General features: G+C 32.7%; 1 protein-coding gene across 1 annotated transcript; it reads left to right on the top strand.

The window, feature by feature from the left end:
• Positions 1-5,166: 5,166 nt before the first annotated feature.
• On the top strand, positions 5,167-11,532 carry LOC120080367 (oxysterol-binding protein-related protein 4C-like). The gene is made up of 7 exons (XM_039035010.1): positions 5,167-5,278; positions 7,115-7,282; positions 7,560-7,805; positions 7,884-7,980; positions 9,113-9,407; positions 10,272-10,371; positions 11,114-11,532. Exons 1-7 carry the CDS (start codon positions 5,276-5,278, stop codon positions 11,369-11,371), a joined length of 1,167 nt encoding a protein of 388 aa, XP_038890938.1. The 5' UTR covers positions 5,167-5,275; the 3' UTR covers positions 11,372-11,532.
• The last annotated feature ends 8,993 nt before the right edge of the window (positions 11,533-20,525 follow it).

The raw sequence follows: 20,525 nt of genomic DNA on the forward strand, positions 1-20,525 counted from the left end.
AACGGGTTTCTAATGAGACTAGAAATAGGATAATCTTTTATTTCGTTTTAATATGATTAAAATGAACTCCATTAAAAGATTAAGTTTATAAAATAATTGTCCATAAGGGACCTTTGTCTAAGGAAGATTCTTGCTAGATTGAGGTTTTTAAGTTGACGGAAACAGAATACCTCTACTTGGGAACCAACTTGCAAGGTGAATTGGACAAATATTTTATAAGCATGCAATAAGTGATCAATTTTGTTAAAGAGTTTAATGAATGAGATCGCATATTATTAAATATTCAATATAAGCGTTATATTGAGCAAATTAACAAAGAAGTTAGCTGAAAAGTGATTAGCCGGATTTTACTAAGTTAATAAACCAAAAAGTAGAACACTTAGTGGAAGGAAAAATATGTATATGATATATCGTTTTTCCACCCACGCTCTCCCTAAAAGCTCACAGAGTAAGATTCATGCTTGGTCTCATGGTGCCTTGGGTGCACTCTCCCTAAGGATAAGGTATTCATAGATTAATATCAAGGTGAATACCTTCCTTACGGAGAGTGCGCCCAAGGCACTACGATTACCTCCCTTAGGGAGAGTGCGTCCAAGGCACCCTACAATCTCCCAGGGGCACCACTCTTCATAATTTTTTAAATAAATCACACAATCTTTTATCAATTTTATTATTTTATTTTAATTTAATTTGATTGATTAAGAATGGTCTTTCAGGATTGGTCATTGTGTTTTCCTAATTTGAAAAGACCTTGAATTTTCTATAAATTGGGTGACTATGAATCATTTGAGCAGCACAACACCACACTAAAAAAGAACCTAGAAAAATTTTGCTTATCTTTCTTTTAAACTTTTCCTTTTGTTTTCTCTCATTTCTCTCCCATTTTTTCCTCCAAAAATTTCACAATTTCCATAAGTTCTCTCTATTTATTATTATTATTATTTTTAACAAAAATCTCTACCAACTTTTTATCTTGGTTTTTATAACTCTCATATATTTTTTCTTCTCCATACTTTTTTCTCCTCTCCATATTTTAATGACAACATAGTTTTACTCTAAGAGTTTATGCGATAAGCCTCCTATTACTATCATAAAATATGTTTGTTTTTAATCTATGTTGATGTTTGTTTACATTCATTAATCGATGTTGTTCATTATCCAAATCCTTATTCTTTTGTAAGACATATTTATTTAGTTTCGCATTAGTGATAGGTATTATAGTCATTTCATATATTAAATACTTGTATAATAAATTTGCTAAATAATATTTGCGAATGCATTTTTGTGAAGGGTTTATGCAACTTTGTTTTATCACTTTATTGATAATAATCATTCTTTTTTTTTTTTATTAATATTAAAATTTATTTTGAAAAAAAGTTTTTTTCTTCGATGATGGAACTCAAACTCTCGGAAGGCTGTTATTTAAGATTCTTGAGATATAAATTCAAATTCTTGGGTGACCAAGGTTTGATTTCAATATATTTTCTCTTGTAAATAATATTTTTGAAAAATAAATTTTTATCCATTTACGTACATATTCTTTTATTTCTTTAATAATAAAAATTTATTTATTAAAAAATATGCACTTTAAAAAAATCTTTTCATAAAAGACATTTTTCTTTAAAAATAAACTTTGAATTTCTCTAATATTAGTCTCTTAATATTTATTTCAATAAAACAACTTAAACATAAAATTCATTCATAAAATTGATTTCATAAGATTTCTTTGTCTTACAAAATAATAATAACAATAATAAAATTTTCCTTTCATGTTTTCTTTAGAATAAATCAAATAAAATCTGATTTCAAAAGTAATATTTTCCTTAAAAATTTTAAAAAAAAGGTTTACACAAAAGATTTTTCCCAAACATAAAACTTTTCTACAATGGAAATTAGGGTTTTTAGAGGTTGATTCCCTAATATTTTTGAAGTGATGAATGTACTTTTAAAGGTAAAATTAAATTCAAATAAAATTTTTAATGGTCTTTGGCCACTCATAATCATTGTTCATTATTTATTTTAATAGTGACCAATAACATATGAAACATTTAAAAATCAACATAAAAATCATCTTTCTCTTCGAGGCCATTTTCTTTAAATTAACACGAGAAAAATAAACTTTGTTTTTAAACGTGTGTTGTGGAGTGCTAATACATTCTCCATACAAAAACCCCCAAGCTAACCTTTTATCTTTGTTTGCAAACTATTTTAGTCAGTCTTGGGTGCCATGTAACACCCTATAAACTAAGACTGGTGGTGACTCCATTTCTCCTCCTCTTGGGAATGAGTTCGGTCGCTCCACGTTACAAATATGTAGTGACAACGCCAATCAATAAATACTTGAAGTAAGACATGAGTGTATTAATAGTATATCTTATAGCAAATACCATTCCAAGTGTGTATCAGCAATATATCTAACAACAATCAAAGTTCAATTAGTATTTTACTATTTGAAATAAACCATATATTTCATTTTATAAACATATTATCCAAGTGTCACTACAAGAAAATTGACCTATTTTGACCATCTTTTATCGGAGGTTATAAAAAACCCTTTGAAGAAGATATACATTTATTAGAGGGTTTTCAAAAAACCTTTGAAAAATATGTACTTTTTATCGAAAGTAAATAAAAATATTTGAAAAATATGTACTTTTTATCGAAAGTTAATAAAAACCTTTGAAAAACATATATATTTATGGGAGGTGTGGAAAAAAAAACCTTTGATAAATATTTACTTTTTGTCGAAGGTTATTTAAACACTTTTGAGAATGATATACGTTTATCAAAGGACATTATAAACCTTTGGAATAGATACCATTCTTTATCAAAGGATCTTAAAAAACCTTTGAAAAATATGTACTTTTTATCGAAGGTTAATAAAAACATATTCTGCTAATACATATATTAGTAGAATATGAGATAAAAGATATCAATCTATTACACATCATGCAATAAATACATTAAGTAAAACATAAGTGTATTAACATGTATATCCATCATTAATCAACATTCCAAGTGTATTAGCAATATATCTGACAATGAACATTCAATCACTAAATTTAATTATCACTTATTTTAGTTTTTGTAACACATGGTTAATTGCTACACTATTTTACTCTTTTTGTTTTTGTTTTTATTTTTTGTCTAGATGGTGTATTACTTAATATAGTACTTAATATAGTATTATTGTACTAACTAATATTTAAAGTTACTACCAAAAGTGTGCATAGATTTTCCTTTTTGTTGTACGGAGAATTGAAGGATATTTTTTACCTTTACCATTTTGAGCTTATTTTGTGATTTTTACAAAACAAATAAAGTGATCACACGAGCCTCATTTTGCTAACATATTTAGCTGATTGTGCAATTGCCCTTATATCTTAACTCTTAAGTCAAATTAAATATATTTATTTGATTCTTAATCAGACAATAGATTAGAGACTTCAAATCATCCCTATCTAAATTTCATTATATTGCATTAAGTAGACTTAGTGTATAAGATAATTTGTTTTAGTAGAATAAATGTAGAGTACGTATATTTTGTATCATCTTCATCATAAGGTCTATTCGACTATAAAAAGTGTAGACTTAAATTCAACCTAGACTCAAAGCACCTGCAAGTAGGCCTAAAATATTATTTGGATTTGGGTCGAGCTAGTTCAACGTTCAATAGTTGTCCATGAACTAAGTCTTAGGCTTGGCTCATTAAATCAAAGTTTGGACTGAGTTTAGATAGATGACCCGATCCAACTCAGCTTTGACTTTCAGATGAGATTGAATTGAATCTGAATTGAATTTGGATCGATTTTTAAGCCTCAAACTCTTCGAGGAGATTGAGATTTATGAACCCCCCATTTCAAGAAAAAGGAGCACCTGTGACAAGCTTTGAGTAAACTCATACTGGTATACCAGTCAATCTCAAACTCTCATATCATCATCACACTTAGCTAATTGAGAAATAATAGTGACCATCGGTCATGTTGATGGTTGCCCTGAGTAAGGCCCAAAGTCTATGGGCGAGTCCAAATTCAAGGGAAAGTGGGAGGCAATATAACAAAACACACGTCCTAAAAGGGAACAGTCGGAACCTTGGATTCCGAGCCGACTAGGTGAGCCGATAAATATGTACCAATTGAAAAATAATCAAGGTACGCTCAATCTGACCCCTTGCAACCTCGAGCGCCATAAAACTACTTTGGCATCGCTAGATTTACACGTAATCGCAGATGACTATCAGAGGAAGGATATTATTAAATAGCCCTATTCGACGAATCTAAAGGGAGAGTAAGTAATATCCAAAAGAGAGTCTCGACAGTAGGCTGGAGATCATGAAGTCCATGGGGACCCGCAACAACAACAAACGCATGCAAGATTCGAGCGCCAACAAATCACAATACAATAATTTTTGCATTCAGCCACTAAGTCGAAAGTGTAATTTCTTGTAATATCACAATGTTTACAATCATCATTATAATTTAAGATGACATTTGGATAGATCGTGACATTTATTGATGTGTTATCGTGTCTATAGGATGATAGTTTATAATGGCTACCAAAAGTCAAATATTTGTTCTAGTGATTCGATGTATACGAGCTTTATATCTTTTAATAATGTTTTATCTACATCAAGCAACGATGACAAAATAAAATAAATATTTGACCAACTAAAAATTTGGGTCATTAAATGGAACTTTTGGCTTTATATCATCCTCACATCCCACCATACCATCATAGTATGCACTATACTTATACAAGAATGTAGCTCATCCTCATCTTATTAGGGTTTCAATGTATCTCCAAAATAAAAAATCATTTTTTTTTACTTTACAAACTATAGAGATCAAATCATCGATCTTTAAAAGGATAATTGGTATATTTTATCTATGGAATCATGTTGGAATTGAACAAACCTAGATCATATGAGTAGTATAAAAAAATCATAGTATATAAATCTCTAGGTGGGTGTTAGGTGAGAGATGAAATAAGAGAGAGAAGAAAGAAAGGGATGAAACAAAAAAGACAAGCTTTGTTTAGATCATATATTGCATTCATATCTTAATGTGTGTCTACATTCTCTTTAGTTTAATTTGGATGTAACCAAGAATTAATATTGAAGAGATGATGACAAGAGACATCTAGTGGGACTCTTCAATGCATTTTGACCATTGACTGCAAAATTCTCTCTATGAATTCTTAACCTTTGGCCTTTAAATTCTTTTCATTTCATTCATTTTTCTTCCAACTGATTCATTGCAACCTTTATCTTCAAAAAATGGTGATCCCCTCTAGCTCTCTCTCTCTATAGTTTGTGATTGTTTGCTGGTTTAATTCTATTCTCCATATTGAAACTCAATCAAATGCTAAATATAGTTGTTCGTTTAATTTTTTTTTTAATTGTTATTTCTCATGAATCTAACGGTATAAAATTGCTAGATTACATTGTGTCAGTTATATTGAATAATCTCTCATGTTGTATTTTAAGAGAATTTTCTTGTTTGATCATGAGATTGTCTCCCATCTTCTAGATAACCAAGAGAGAGAGAAAGAATGCATCAAATACGTCTTGTCAATGAAGGAAAGATACGTAAATATTTGATTTTTGATAAACAATTTATGAAACTAATTGTTTTTTTTTTTTTGTTAAAAAAAGACTAAAGAAACTAAATACTTTTTTATTTTATTTTTATTATTTTTGAGTAAAAGGACTAAAACATAGGAAAAATAAAAGTTGAAAGATTAATTAATACTTGGTAATAAAATTAAAATTGGTCAAGCTGATAATAAACTTACATTACATAATACTTCAAAATGTTTCTAACTCCCTCCCTAAGCATTTATAACGTCCAAACATGAAAGAAAGGACTAAATTGAAACTTTTTGAATGCTCTAAACTCAATTAAAAAGGAAAAGATTAAAGTATATAGAGTTTTTTTCCTTTCAAATTAATTGGGTACTCCATTTTATAATATTGGTTATATAACATACTAGTGGTCTCTAAACTTTCGTCAAAGGGATAATTTAATCACTTAATTTTATTTTTTAATGATTTGGTTAATATACTTTTAAATTTATAACAATTAAGTTCTTGAATCTTAATATGTAACAATTTAATGCCTATAATGAAAAATATTGTTGAAATTTAATAGAATTTCTTATCTACTGTAGATTGATAAACTAATAAGAAAAATAACCTTTTTGTCTCTAGGTTTTGAGTTTAGCTCTCATTTTGTTCGTAGGTTTCAAAATGTTATACTTTTTTTTTTTTTTTTTAATTTGGTTCGTTTTAGTTCCTATTTAAAACTGTTACAATTTTGCGCTTGAGATTTGAGTTTTGTTTCAATTTGATCCATATATTTTAAGATTTGTAATTTTAACTTTGATTTTTTCACTAAATACTCACTTTTTATGTTTAGTGTTAATGTCCATTAATTAATTTAAAGAAACTAAAAAATTATAATTAATTAAATTTCACTATTCTCTATTACTGTTATAGTTAGATTTAAATTTTCACGTCACAATTATTTTTGTCAAAACTAGTTAAGAACCAAGTGTACTGATAAACTATAAAGGCTAACTCATTGTCCAGTAGAAATTAACGCTTAATTTTGATGTATTGATTTACACTAAAACAAATTTAATATATTAAAGATTAACAAATTACAAAGGTAAAAAGTTTAGGGATCGAATTGTTTCATTATTAAAATTGAAAGGCTAGAATTATTAGAAATTAGGTTCAAATACTACTTTAGTCCCTTTACTTTTCATTTTGATTCATTTTGATCTCTATACTTTCAACTTTGGTTCATCTTAGTGTATTTGCAAAATGTTTATTTTGGTCTTATACTTTCAAATAGTAACAATTTTGATCCATTCATTTCATTTTTACTTCACTTTTAAGATATCAAAATAGTCACTTTTTAAAAGTTCAAGACTAAAATGAATTAAAGTTAAACGTGTAAGGATCAAAATGAAACTAAAAGTTTAAGGACTAAAGTTATATCAAAACCTAGAATTTAAAACGTAGAGATTGAATTGTTAATTTTACGAAAGTTGAGATAAAAAAATAAATATTTTTTAACCTATAATATTCTAAGGGGGTGAGAAATTGTAGGATCCGGAAGGGAGCATTGGAACAAGGTGCAATCCAATTGTAATTGCAAAGCCAATGTCTTTAGAGGAGGAATCAGATGCGGACAGAGCCTCAAATCTCCTTCGACAGGCTATGACTATCATCAAAGATCTACGGCCAGGATTGGATCTCATTACACTCAAATACAAGGTATTTTTTTTTTATAATTTCATATCATATATATCTTTCTATTTCTATAAATTCATTCTTCAAATTTATTGGGGATAATTAACATTCACAAAGTAATGCTGTCGTTTTTACTTGAAACTTTACTAACTCCATACGTTTTCATTAATGTTCTATTCAATTAAAAAAGTGTAGTAAAAGGATAAAAATTGCAACATATATTTGCCAAAGGTATAAGATGTAATTCGACGAAATTAAAAGTTTGATCATAAAATTAGACATGTGTTAACCTAAAATGTAGGCTCCACCAAACTTCAACATTCCAAAATCACATCTCCAATGTTTTGGAGAATCGGTGTATTGTTCGGGTGAGGATATGTTAGGAAAGTGCAATGCCGGGGGAAGTGCTTTGGAGAGATTAGCTGCTGTTGTTGGTTGGAGCATTTCCACTACTCGTCCTCTCATTTTTGGGGCTTTCCCTTATAACCCTATTCTTGGGGAGACCCATCATGTTTCTAGGGGCACCCTTAATGTCCTACTCGAACAAGTACGTACCTTTCTCTCGTTTCCGTTTTCTATCTATTTAGTCTCTGTACTACAAAAATCATCTAGTTTCGTGATGCAGGTTTCACATCATCCACCAGTAGCTGCACTTCATGCCACTGATGAGAAACATAACATAGAAATGATATGGTGTCATCACTTTTCTCCTAAATATCGTGGTACGGATACATTCAACCTCCGTTTCTTTAAATATGTCGCTATAAATCAAATAATCGTTATTTTATTTGAAACAATTATTTATCAATAATCACAATATAACTATATATACTATTATTATTATCTCCAATTGATGACTTAGATATTGATTAGTAACATACCTTAAAAATACGATATTGAATAATTATATTTTATGGTATTACTTCTTTTTTTCCCATTTTTTGAGTTAAAAAAGTGAGTATATGGAGATTTGAACCTCCAACTTTTAGAGCAGAAATACAAGTCAACTAATGTTGAACTATGCTGAGTTTGACATATTTATGATACCCACTCATTGATATTATTAGTGGGGCAATGTTGAGACCTTAGGGCTCAAGGTAGCTTCTTGGCCCGACTCACATGATTTTTCTTTAACTTTCTTTTCTTTTCTTTTCTTTTTCTTTCTTTCTTTTTTTTTTTTTTTTTTTAAATGTTATATTTTATTATTTTCTTAAAAATAAAAGTATACAAATAATTTTATACAAAATTTATATGATTTATGCTAGTTTATTTAGTCTTAGTTTTTTTATTTGATTTTTTCTTTCTTTCTTTTTTTTTTTTTTTTTTAAATGTTATATTTTATTATTTTCTTAAAAATAAAAGTATACAAATAATTTTATACAAAATTTATATGATTTAGGCAAGTTTATTTAGTCTTAGTTTTTGTAGTTGATATTATCCTTTTATAAGGTTTCTATTTCTAGTTTATATTACTCTTCTATCTTTTCTAGAGTCGGTAAGTATTCATGATTTCTGTTCCCCATTTTTTAAAAAATGTTTCTAAGATTTTGCGTAGAATTTTGAAAACAATAACAAAATTACATTTGACATTTCTTGTTTCTTGTTATGTTTCAATTATTTTTCAAAACCTAATTAAAAAAATATCATTTCCTCACTTCTCACTTCTAGAATGCATAATAAATATCCAAATTAAACTAAATATACAAGCAAACTTACTTTCATGTAAATTTTTTGCCTTCTTAATTTAAAATCTAAGACAACAAAATACAACTATTTGTATAAACAACTAAAAAACAAGAAGCAGAAAACGAACACGTTACCAAGTAACGAAAAGCATTACATTTATAAATATAGGTACAAGTGTGGAAACAGAAATGCATGGAAAGAGGCAACTAAAGCTTTTGAATCATGGGGAAACTTATGTAATGAATTGCCCAAGTTTGGTATTCAAATTCATTCCAACAAAGGCCTTTGAATGGAGTGGGAAAGTGAAGATCCAATGCCAAGAGACTGCCCTCACTGCTGAAATCTCTTATAAAGGCCTTAGCTTTTTAGGTCGCAAATCAAATAGCAGATCCATCAATGGCAAGATTTTTGCTCAATCTTTCTCTATCAAAACCCTATGTGATATTGATGGCCAATGGGATAGGTAATCTTTCAACTACCAATTATCTAATCTTTCTTTCGGTTAAAATATCATTTTGATTCCCGCTATATTTTAGAACCTGATTTTTCTAATCTATATACGTACGTTTAAGTGATTAAAATTTAGTTCCCGTATGTTTAATACATCTTAAAAAGTAGTAGGTTAGCTTTCCCATATATATAGTCTCTATTAGTCTTAAGTTGTCTTCGTAATCTTTGAAAACACATTCATATCTTTTCTTATATGAAAATTATTATTATTAGTATCATTTCACCAATTTCGATTTTTTTTTGCGAAAGTATCAATTTTTACTCATAAACTTTTGCCCTTTTTTAGATTTCGTCCAAAAAATATTGTATGAGACTTATTGTTGTTTCAATTAAACTCCTAAATTATCATAAGCGAACTAGTTTAGATCATTTATTAAGATCGTTCTTGAAAATTGTAAATGTATCAATTCTTACATGTGTGTAGACTTCTTTAAATGGAAGAACAAGAAAATGAACAATTAGAATTGATGTTGAGACAATTTTCAAAAGAAACTTTATTGTGAGAATCCAAATTGATTTGTTTATGAAAATTTAGAGGTTCTGTTGATAAAATTATAAGTCTCACACGATATTTAGTTATCCAAGTGGAATATAGTGGAGGAATATAAGTGGATACATTTACCAAAATGTACTTCAAATGACTAGGATTTATGAAAAGTATATAGACTAAATTTGGACCGAGCTTAAATAGTATTCTAATTATTTATTTATTTTTTTTTCAATTCGATAATCAACTTATTTCTTCGTCACTTGTTAGTTCAATCAATGTGTTGTTTAGTCGTTGTTTTAACCTTTTATTTTCTCCTTCAAAATGCAGAACTGTTACACTGAAGTACCACAGTGGGAGTGCCAAAGTTATATACAATGCAATTGAAGTGATTTCCAACTTAAAAACTCCTGTTGTTCTTGACCCTAAGGTGAACAAATTTCTTTCACTTCATAACTTCCATAATTTTTCTTTCTTGAATTAGTTTCATTTTCTTTATGAATTATTAGTGGCCATTTCTTTTTCACATTAATATATAAAATACTAGGTATATATCTGTTTTCTAATTCAAATATAGTTTAGTGGATAAGACACCATCTCACAAGTCGATAGTTCGATCTCCCATACTTAACAATTTTGGGATTTACTTTCGTCATTTCATCCTATTCTTTTTAGGTTAAATTGCAAATTTTGTCTTTGAATTATGAGGTTTGTTTCTATTTAGTCTCCAAACTTTCAAAATTACAAATTTAGACCTTGAACTTTGATAATTTTGAAATCCATAGAACTACTAGACATAAAATTGTAAAATTCAATTTAATTATTATATCTAATAGATCAAAAAATTTTAAAATAACCTCTAAAATTTTACAGACCTATTAAATACAAAATTAAACGTTTAGTGATATGTTAGATACGAAATTGCAAGTTTAGAGATCATCTAGTAAGTGTGCGGTTAAATTTATCAAGGTACTAAATAGACAAAAATCTCAAAGTTTAGGGACTAAACTTGTAGTTTATTTTTTCTCTACATTTAAGATGATGAAATTGAAAGTATCAAATCCTTTACCTATTTATTTCATATGAATCATGATTATGAAGTTAAGATATTAATCAATTGTCTAAAAAAAAGGCCCAAATAAAAAATTTAATACATGATCATGCATTATCAGGGTGTTAAAGCAACAGAATCAGCCAAGGTGTGGGGGGAAGTGAGCCAAGGGATATTGAGCAAAGATTGGAAAAAAGCAAAGAAAGCAAAGATGGCAGTGGAAGAAAGGCAAAGGGAGCTTGCAAAAGAGAGGGAGTCAAGAAAAGAGACTTGGGTTCCTAAGCATTTCAAGCTCTCTTACTCCAAAGAAAATGGTTGGGATTGCTCTCCTATTCAACCCACTGTCCCACCAGCCCCCATTGTTGTCCCAATTGATTAATATCTTTGCTTTACTATAAAGTTCATATCTATCTATCCTATAACTTCCACATGGTGGAAAAAAAATAAAAGTTTAAGAAATGCTATGGTTGACAATGTAGTAAATCCCAATTGTAAAATGTTGAAAACCTTTGTTTGTTTATTCTCTTTAAATAGTATGAAGCTAGCTATCATCTTTGGACTTGGGTTCCTAACCTTTGTTTTGCTCCCAATGCTTGTAATCTTTTGGCCATAGTTTACTTGTTTTATTGGTTTAGATTATAGTTTGATAAAACATGATTTAGACTAGAAATATAAATTGCATAACTAAAGGTCTCGTCTTAACATGAAAATAATTAGGCCAAAACAAACATAGCATAATTGATATACAGATCCGTTGGCGACTAAGAAATTTGTACGAACATAAAAAAGGCTCCTTTAGAGGTATTAAGAGACTTTTATAAGTCTAATGTTATTAAAATCTAGACAGAATTTTTGTGTTTACATATAATTTTGCATGAGATTCAACTGGGTTGGGAAAGTTAGTTGTCGTTACGTTTAAATTCTTAAATTCATGGTTATGCATGAACATTAAATTAATTCTTGAGGTATTAATACTGTAGTTCAATTTGTGAAGTCAATTTCCTTGGTTCTCTCTCCTAAAGTTTCTAGTTATTTTTATTTGCATAGTCATTAATTTTCACATCCTAAATTTGATGATGGTATTCTTAATCATTTGGCTAAAAGTTTATAAGCTACCATTATTTAAAGAGAAAAGAAGAGAAGAGAGAAATGATTGTAAGAGAAATCCTATGCTTTTATTATATATTTTAGGATGAAAAAAGACCAGCCATATATAGAAAACCCTAGAATGAAAAACTCTTGCCCTACACTCATATTGAATAATTTCTCGGGTAACAGAAGTGAAAAGATCTAGAAAGGGAATAACAAACCACTTGATATGAATGTATACTAAGTCATGAGAATACTAAGCCATGTGAATACTAAGTCTCCTTTAGAGTGTCTTTAGGCTTTAGTTAATTTAGTTAGGCTCTATTCTTAGGGTGTTAATACAGTATTTATACCCCTGTACAGTTCCTTGTAAATACACACTTGATAAATACATCTTTCACATGGTATCTGAGCCTTGCTAGCTGGTTTCTTCCTCTTGTTCTTTGTCATCACTGTCGTCCGGTCATCGACCGACCACCCAGAACCCCTCTCCGACGTGAAGAAGAACCACTAAGATCCTCTATCCAAAGTCACTGTGAAAACTCGATCCTTAATCCCTACTATGAAAAACTTGATCCTCGATCCTGTAGCCTCTGTGAAATACTCGATCCTCAACCCCCACTGTGTAGAACTCGACCCCCTGATCCTTGGTCAAAAACTCGATCGAACTCGATCCTTGATCCCTAGTCCAAAACTCGATCGAACTCGATCCCTGATTCTCGGTCTAGAACTCGATCCGGTCCAAAACTCAATCCTCGATCGAACTCGATTCTCGATTCTCGGTCCAGAACTTGACCCCCGATCCCCGATCTAGAACTCGATCCTCAATCAAACTCGATCCCCAACTCCTGGTCTAGAACTCGATCCTCGATCGAACTCAATCCCTAATTTCCTAGAACTCGATCCTTAATCTCTTTAGCCAAGCCAATTGAACTCGATCCCCGACTCCCTAGAACTCGACCCTTGATCCCTTCAGCCAAGCCACCAACCTACTAAGCCGTCAAGCCTCCCTTGTTGTCCCTAGTTTTCTTCTCCTTTCAAGCCGCTAAGCCACATGGAAAAGGATCATGTATTTAGTCCCATTAGTACTATTCTTGATGGGATAAATTACATTACTTGGGCCCATCGAATGAAGATTTCCTAATCGAGCGTAAATTATGGCGAATCATCACTTGTGATACTTCTCAGCCAGTCAAGATATCCACTGAGAAAGATGCTAGATTTATTGTACAATTAGAGGACTGAGACAACAAAAACAATCAAATCATCACTTGGATCGAAAATACATCTATACCAACCATTCATGTTCAGTTTGATGTGTTTGATGTGAAGGAAATCGTACACAAGGATTTCCATGAGCAGCGAAAAATAGATAATTCCAAATTACAATCATGTATGAACATTACAATTACAGTCATCAACACAACATACAGTTATGCAATCAATATAGAAATTACAGCATGATACAACAAGAAACAAGGAGAATGCTACAAACATTTGTCGACTCGTCTCGACGCTCCTTGCTCACGAACGCTTGAACACAACAACCTCGAATGCTCGATCTACACGACCGCAACACAACACGAAAACCTGTCTCTTATACACATCTAGATGTGTATAAGAGACAGCCTCCCACTCAATTGGTTATTAGATAAAAAGATTTAATTATCCAATAATTAATATTATTATAAATATAAATGATAACCAACTTATCATGCTATATTTATAACCTATAGTTTTAATATTTCATCTCATGAAACATATAAACCATAGTTCTTTTTCTATTCCATGGTACTTAATGTAAATCTCATTTACATTAATCCTCCACTAGATGTATCTCATACATCATATCGATCATATTAAATATAATCAAAATACCTCTTGTCAATTTGAACATTTCAAATCAACACCAAGAACTGATCCTCAACTAAATCCATTGAGCTACCAAGGGGACCTTATGGACCTGTAGCTTGAAGCTCCAAAGGTACGTGAATAATTAACTAAACTCTTTAGTCATGGGATCCACCATCCGTTAACTGCGAGGCACTCCACTAGAGATCGACAACTGAACTCTCCTTACCACAGATATATTATGTGTCCATCTTAACCAATCAGAAGTGCGACAACCCTTTATAGATCGCTCGTAAGTACAATTGGGCCAATGACCGTTATGCCCCTATAGTTACATCTAACTCCTTAAGTACCACTAATCCCTCTAATGAACATAAGTCATAGTCCTGCTATGACTGAGTCCTCTCTTCCAAAGAGAAGTTGTGGCCACTATGTTCAAGCCCCAAAATTAGTCCTTAAGGGTGCAATCTCTCTACTTATCCCTGCTTCGGGAAAAAAGTAAATTCCATCTTGTGGATTGAGTTTCCAGCTCCCAGATCAGACAAGTCCCTAAAAAGGTAGGCATATTGAGTTGGTAATCTAGCCACTCTCACCCATACTAATCAAAAAACCGCCCTCAAAGGCAGAAGTTTCCAAAACACTTAAGATTGAGGTCGTGTTACCTATGGTCGTTTAGGTGAGATGTAAGTCTCTAGTATTAACGACGTTATATATAGAGTCTAGTCATCTCGTGGTCCATGTCTTATACAAACTCTTCGTATTGGACACCCCTGCTCGCACTTCTCCACATGAATGGTCAGGATCTACCATCTGTAGTAGTTTACAACACTTGCAAACCTCTACAAAGCGGGCCGTATCCATAGTGTCACCAGGATTAGGTTATCACTTAAGGCATGATCCACTTGTATATCACTATACATGCTTAAGTTCACATAAGATAACCATGAAGCTTTGTTTATTGGATATGAGTAAATGTCAGAATTAAATAACACTTATTTTATTCATCAAACAATGTGTATCTTTACAAAACAATGAGACTCCGGGAGAATTAGAACACTAATCCTAACATGATGATGCCAAGAGTTTATGGGATTTCCCGTCTACCTGGTTTCAGTTCATTGGCTTAGCTTACTTCTATCAACTGCACAACACTCTAATTAATCTTCACAACACTCTAATTAATCTTACTCAGGAGACGGGGCAATCTGTTAATGACTACTTGGCTACACTTCAGCCAGTCTGGACACAATTGGATCAAGCTAAAATTAGTCCTGATCACATTCACCTTATTAAGATTTTGATAGGATTTGTCCATAATATGAGTCAATCCGTGCTACTTTGCTCCATCGTAGCCCATTTGTGTCTCTAGATGCAACAATTCAGGAAATCCTGTTTGAAGAAAAGTGTCTTGGTATCACTTCTTCCCGACAATCGGAGGTTGTACTCGCCAGCACTCATATGCCTAGTACTTATGGAGCTCTCTTTTGTAAAAACTGTAAGCTCACTGAGAATAAGTTTGCTGACTGTTCAAAAGTTGAGTGAAAATACTATCATAAAAGAGGTCATATTCTGAACAACTATCCTATAAGACCACCGTGACCATCGGGACATACTTCCAAGTCTCGATCTTTTACACCTAATCTTAGCTCTGCCTCTGCTGCTACGGCTGCCTCTTATACTGCCTCTAAACCTCCCCTGTCTACTTTTCAAATGAGTAACTTACAAGACTTGCTTAAACAAGTGATTTCATCCAATTCCCTCTCGTTTGCAGTTTCCCTATGTAATAGATGGCTTCTTGATTCTGCTTGTTGCAACCATATGACATTTTATTTTTCTCTTACTCCTGCCAAATCTCTTCCTCCCATTTATGCTGCTGATGGTAATTGACCATATCCCATGTTGGCTCCATTAACACTTCCTTGTTATAGCTTTCTAATACTTATTGTGTTCCAAATCATTCCTTTAATCTTGTCTCCATCGGGCAATTGTGTGACCTTGGTTTAACTGTGTCCTTTTCTTCTACTGGGTGTTAGGTTCAAGATCTGCGATCGAGACAGACGATTGGTACCGACCGCAAAGTGGGAAGATTGTTTGAGCTCACATCTCTTCGGCTTCCTGTTTGTTTTCTTTCTGCCCCTGTCACCGACTCTGCTATCTATTAGTGGCACCACCGTCTCAGTCATGCTTCTTTCGAAAAACTTTATCATTTAATCTCTAGTCTTAATTTGAATAATGTCTCCAAATTTGTATCTTTTGGCTGTTTGAATTGCAAACTTGCAAAGCAACCTGCATTGTGTTTTTCTCAGTCTTGTTCTATAAGCGATTGTCCTTTTGACTTAATTCACTCTGATATTTGGGGACCCGCTCCTATTTCCACTATCAATAGGTATCGTTACTTTATTTTATTCATTGATGATTACTCTCAGTTTACCTAGATATATTTCCTTAAACACTGCTCTTCCCTGTCTCAAATATATATTGATTTTGCTAACATGGTTCACACTCAATTTTCTCGCCCAATCAAAGTTTTGAATATAGATAACGCTTTGGAATATAAGGACTCCAGGCTCCTTTCCTTTCTCACCCAGTAAGGATTTCTTGTACAATGCTTTTGTCCTCATACCTCTCAACAGAATGGGCGAGCGAAGCAGAAACATTGTCACATCATAGACTTTGTTTGGGCCCAACTTCTGTCTGCCTTCTGTCCTGCAAAGTTTTGAGGTGAAGCCACTCTCTGTTGGATTTTATGTCCTAAAACTCGTAGTTTGTAAATTAATAAACATATTCTGTTTTGTTTTTCGATAAAATTGTTATTGAAATTGTAATCTTGAATCTAATAAACTAAGGTCTTGAGGCTATTTAATGTAGCTTGAACTTTATGTAGTGACATAAATGTGGATCAAGTTCAAATATATAGCCAAAATGGTGTATAGTATATGAATAAGGTTGGACGCCTTATTCTGGGGACATTATGGATGCAACCCACTTTGTAGTTAGTACAAACGATGTGATCCTAAATCGTTCATATAGAGATATGTGAGTGGGGCATCCTGTGCAATAATTTTGCATAAGACTGAACCATGAAATAGTCACTTTTTACGTTTTAAATGCCATTTTATGTATAAAACTGACTATTTCGTTAATTGATGACCTAGGTAACTTAATCTTAATCCTGAGCTAACTATGAACTCTTATTCACTCAGAATTATCCTTAGATCTGCATAGGTGAGGGCGACTCAATATCGCTGGCCCAATAAACCTCCCATTTCAGGGGTAAGATCAGGTGGCTAGCTGGGAACATAGGGTGCAAGACGAAATTCACTCCTACCCTTATAGGGATAGTAGATAGGTTGTTCCCTTTAGTTACTAAATCCAGGTCTTGAACAAGGGGGCCCCACCCTCTCCTTCTCCGAGAGGGATTTGGTTTATAGGTGTACCTTAAACCAATTGTTTCATTAGAGGATCAGTGGAAACTTAAGGAATAAGATGTAGTCTTGGGGGTAAAACGGTTTTTATGACCCAACCGAGATTACGAACAACCAGTGAAGGATTAACTTACTAATCATGGTTTATATCAAATGGACACAAATATATCTATAATGAGGGGAGTGCAACTACGGGACTATAGTTGGAATGACCCGTTAGTTAACGAATGTTGATTAGCTTCGTCTAAAGAGTTAGCCACCTAATCTCGGATCGTTGGAGCCCATTGATCTATAGGTCCATTAGGTTCCCCTACTAGCTCATATGGAATAAACTTAGAATAGTATGATAGAAATGATTCAAATTGTTCGAAATAGGTGAAGAGAGAGAAACCGACAAGTAGATATGATATAGTGGTGGGGTTTTCAGCTTAGAGATACAACTCTAATATTTAAATGTGGTTTAAATATCAAGAATATGAATACGTTCATATTCGGAAGCTTGAAAATAATGGAAATAGTCAAAGATGTAAAAAGTCAAAGAGTTGACTTTCGACTTTGAAAAATCAAACTTTGACCGACCTTATATTCAAATGTGATTTGAATTTCGAGAAAATGAATGCGGATTCATGCTCGGAGGTCAAAATTAGTCAACACGGGAAAAATCATAAAAAGTCAAAATGTTGACTTTTTGGTCAAAGTTCGACTTTGACCAAATGACTATTTTGCCCTTTGACTAAAGTTAGTGGGAAAATCCAAACTTTGTTGGATAATTCCACTAACGGAAATAGTTGGGTAGGTGTTGGCTTATAGTGGAGACATTAAGCCCACTTAGATAGTGGATTCTAGGTGTTGGGTTTTTATGAATTGATTTCATGCAATTGTTGCATGACATTTTTCTATAAATTGGGCTTTCATTTTGAATGAAGAAACTTTTGACATTTTACAAAATTGTTTTCTAAAATTTGGGCTGAAAAAAGGAAAACCCAAAAACCAAAAAGGAAAATCCATTTCTTTTTCCATCTCTTTCTCTCTCTCGATTTTCTTCATCCATCGGGTCCCACAACCCGGTTTTGAGTCCAGAGGATAGTAGGTCAACTCTAGTGGTGGTTCGGAAGTGTTGGGTCGAGATTCAGCAAGGAAAAGTGGGTTTCAGGAGCGTCAAAGGTAATTTTTAATTACTGTTGTTCCTTCAATTGCATGCATTTTTTTCCTTTAAATTAAAAGCAATTAGAGTGTAATTAGGTCCTAATTCTGCTGCGTATGTCTCATGTTCCATCACTCTCACCTCTATTTACACAATCAATCATCTTCCTTCATCTGTTCTTCAAAATGCTTCTCCGTTTGAATGCTTATATGGTACTTCTCTTGATTAATCTAAACTCAAGGTCTTTGGTTGTGCATGTTTTGTAGTTCTTCATGAACATAACAAATTAGAACCACATACCTGTCTCTGTTGTTTTCTTGGCTATGGAACTAAACATAAAGGTTTCCATTGTTGGGACCCTCTCTCTAATAGATTGTGCATCTCTTGCCATGTCACTTTTTGGGAGCACACTATGTCTATAGTCTCTCAACCTTTCATAATTCTCTCTCGAGTCCTCTTCTCTATGATTCTAACGTTTCGTTTGATCTTTTTCCTTCTTCTGCATCTTCTGATAGTTCTGAGTTTGAACAGTCTGTGCCTATCTTTGTTGACCTTGATCAGCCGTCTGTCCCACCTGTGGAATCTGGACCTGTTCATGATGATAACTTGTAAAAATACAAGTTATTTATTCCACCTTATCTAGATATTGCGGTGCCGATTGTATGAAGATTAACTTAGAATTACAATAATTATAAATGATCGCAATTACACCCACTAACGCCACAAAGATGGAAGATAAGTCGAGTTTTACTCTGTTTTGCAGGAAACCAAGTCATCGCTTGTGCTCAAGGCTCACGAGAAACTGATCAACGCATCTCTGTCACATTGCGCCCATCAATCAACAATGAAGAAATGATTACCGCAATGACGGCGCAATGCGACAGTCGATCTAAAGCTGACTTTCAACTGCACGCGGAAATAAAAACAATACCGTATGCGAACTCACGATCGAAAGATGCAGTTAAGCAACGCAAAAGCGTAGGATTGAGACACGTGTAAAACTAACGGTTATGCAGAATTGATGATCTGATTGCATAACAGAAGGAATAATATCCCTCCATCTTCGGAATTACCATAACAATCAGTGGGGACCACTAGACGACATCTTCACCTGTGAGAGCAGAAGTGAAGATGTCATTCTGATCTATCAAGAGAGGGTTAAAAGAATGCGTTAACTAAAGCGAGTGGAACTTCCAGACATGGAAGTAAACTTACATTCATTACGTTAGTCTCTGTTTCACCATAGACATGTGGAAGCGTGGCCGATCACTAAAAGGTGTACGGCAAGAGAAGAGCGGAACAATATTTGTAGCTTCAATGTAATTGAGAACTTGCGCTGTTTATATTATTTATCTTTCTCTTTCTATTCTGTTTATAAGACTTGTCGCCACATTCCACGTCTTTGCATTTTCACAACCAACCTTGACCCCAGCATCTTGTAACATGAAGCCTGTATCTTGTATCATCTAACTTAGGTTTATTGTATTTTATTTTATTATCGTAACTTTACTGCTTTACTTAATTTTATCGCAATTTATATACCTGTACAAACACATTTTAAAGATTGAAAACCTGGTCGCATATATCATGTACATATCACAATAACCTAAAACAGTCCCTGAGTTCTACCTCGGATCACACCGAGAAACTTGCAGTGGAATTACACTTGGTTCCATCGTAAGGAAACTTATGACAATGCATAGCATACTACATGAACATCCATAATTAACGCATATCTAGCAAGCGTATCGCATCATTTCTAGCATAGAAGATCATCAATCATACCTATCAGCGATTCTTCAACAAGTTTATGGCGCTGTTGTCAGGGACTGGTTAACGATTTATTGTTTGAGTGTGTTTTTGGTATGTTGCAGGATAGATCTCATTGTATTGGTTGTTCAACGTGGAGAGAAGTCTGACCGTTTATGAGTCCTAGTGCTGAACCGGAATTCGAAGCTGTCCCTGAGATCGAGCATACTTTCCGTGCAAGGGCACGTCAGAACCGAATTAGGTGAAAGAAGGCA

This window comes from Benincasa hispida, chromosome 6 (genome assembly GCF_009727055.1).
Source record: "Benincasa hispida cultivar B227 chromosome 6, ASM972705v1, whole genome shotgun sequence".
Taxonomy (NCBI): Eukaryota; Viridiplantae; Streptophyta; class Magnoliopsida; order Cucurbitales; family Cucurbitaceae; genus Benincasa; species Benincasa hispida.